At 41.7% G+C, this 1,767-nt stretch overlaps 1 protein-coding gene across 4 annotated transcripts in view; it reads left to right on the forward strand.

Annotated features, from left to right (window-relative positions):
* The window catches only part of LOC123968861 (MDM2 binding protein), a 34,511-nt gene that overhangs the window by 30,228 nt on the left and 2,516 nt on the right, over positions 1-1,767 (forward strand). For all 4 annotated transcript variants that reach the window (XM_046045871.1, XM_046045869.1, XM_046045872.1 and 1 more), the window contains one exon: positions 1,598-1,711. In XM_046045871.1, the coding sequence (XP_045901827.1) occupies positions 1,598-1,711 (114 nt within the window). The remainder of the gene's footprint in view (positions 1-1,597; positions 1,712-1,767) is intronic.

Here is a 1,767-nt window from a genome sequence, read left to right on the forward strand (position 1 = left end):
TTTGCCATCTGCTGGGACCCGATGACCAGGATTTCTGTTTTGTCGGAGTTCAGCTGGAGGAAATTATTTGACATCCATTTTTTAACTTCACAAAGGCAGTTGTTAAATGAACTCAGCATTCCAGGGTCTGTGGATCTGACGGGCAAGTACATTTGTGTGTCATCAGCCTAAATATGAAAAGAAATGCCATGTTTATGGATAATATGTCCAAGGGGAAGCAGATACAAGGAAAACAAAATGGGTCCTAAGACCAACCCCTGAGGCACACCATATTTAACTGGACAGAACGAGGAGACATAGTTGTTTACAGACACGCAAAACTTCCTATTTGACAGGTAGGATGAAAACCATTCTAGGGCAGTACCAGAGATCCCCACCCAGTGCCTCAGTCTGTCTAACATGATGTTGTGATCAATGGTGTCAAAAGCAGCGCTAAGGTCCAGGAGTACAAGGACCGAGCACATGCCTTCATCAGCAGATTGTATCAGTATTGATCATACTTTTAGCAAAGTTTTAGCAATGTTGCCACTGCCAAACAATATCACAGCTACTTTGGTGAGAAAAATGTTATCATAACTGATAGAAGCGATGGTTGGAGCCACGAAAATAAAACCCAAGTTGTAATAAACCATAGTGTTTCTGTAGTATTCACATTTTTAGCTGTGAATTTTAAAAGACATTCTTTTACTTTTCCTACTTAAATCTAAAAATGACTGAATGTGTTATTCCCCCACTCCACCACAAATTTCACACACACAGACACAGTGACAGACAGTCTCACAAAAATCACACTCCCTCTTTCTACTACAGAAGAGAGTAGCAGCTCCAGCAAAGATAAATGTTTTGTGTGTGATCACTGAACGTGTGGGCTGCATTATAATGTCATGGCGGAAGCACTTTAACAACTATACCATCATCAAATCTGCCAGCCTCCACAGACACACACATACACTATCTGCTCCCATCTTTCACATATTTGTACAGTGTATGCAATGACACAGAAACACATGCATGGACAAATGCACGCACACACACCTGCGCGCCTTTTCCTCTGTCCCACGTACGGCTCACAATCTGCACCCACGACCTTGACTTGTTCTGATTTGTGATTACTATGCAAACAGGCTTATCATCCAAACCCAAGTATAGGAAAGAACTGTTGTCCCTATTCAGAAATAATGACAGAAGTTTATTCAGGACAGATTAAGAGCTGCCTTTCTAGTCCTCATTAGACTGAATGGCACCGATTATTCCTCACAATAATTTATGGTGTTTCCTCAGAACAGTCACTGTGACAAGATTAAAGGCAGATCTATTTATTTCAGGAATGTGTTTTCCCTGTTCACTCTAACTAGTTAGAATATTTGTATGTTTGTCCCTGCGAGCTCATGCTGTGAATGTAAAGGCGTGCAATACTGTGCAAGGACGTCCCCCAAAGTTGAGGCATTTTGACATCCCTTCCTTTAAAAAGGGAGCCAAGCTGAAGTTAGTTTCTCTGAACATGGTTAGTGTCAGGTGTTTAGGGAATAAACTAGATTTAATGTTTTCGCAATTGTGCTACTATTAAATTGTGTCTTTCTGTCTTTCGTGTCCTCAGATGCTGCTTGACGTAGTAGCTAAAACCCTCAAACACCACGGGATCACTGCCGAGCACGAGTGCTTTGCAGCCTGCAGCAAGAGACTGTTTGATATCTCAAAATTTTATCTCAAGGTTCGACACACACACACACACACACACACACACACACACACACACACACACACACA

Source organism: Micropterus dolomieu, linkage group LG03, assembly GCF_021292245.1.
Source record: "Micropterus dolomieu isolate WLL.071019.BEF.003 ecotype Adirondacks linkage group LG03, ASM2129224v1, whole genome shotgun sequence".
In the NCBI taxonomy this organism is placed as follows: Eukaryota; Metazoa; Chordata; class Actinopteri; order Centrarchiformes; family Centrarchidae; genus Micropterus; species Micropterus dolomieu.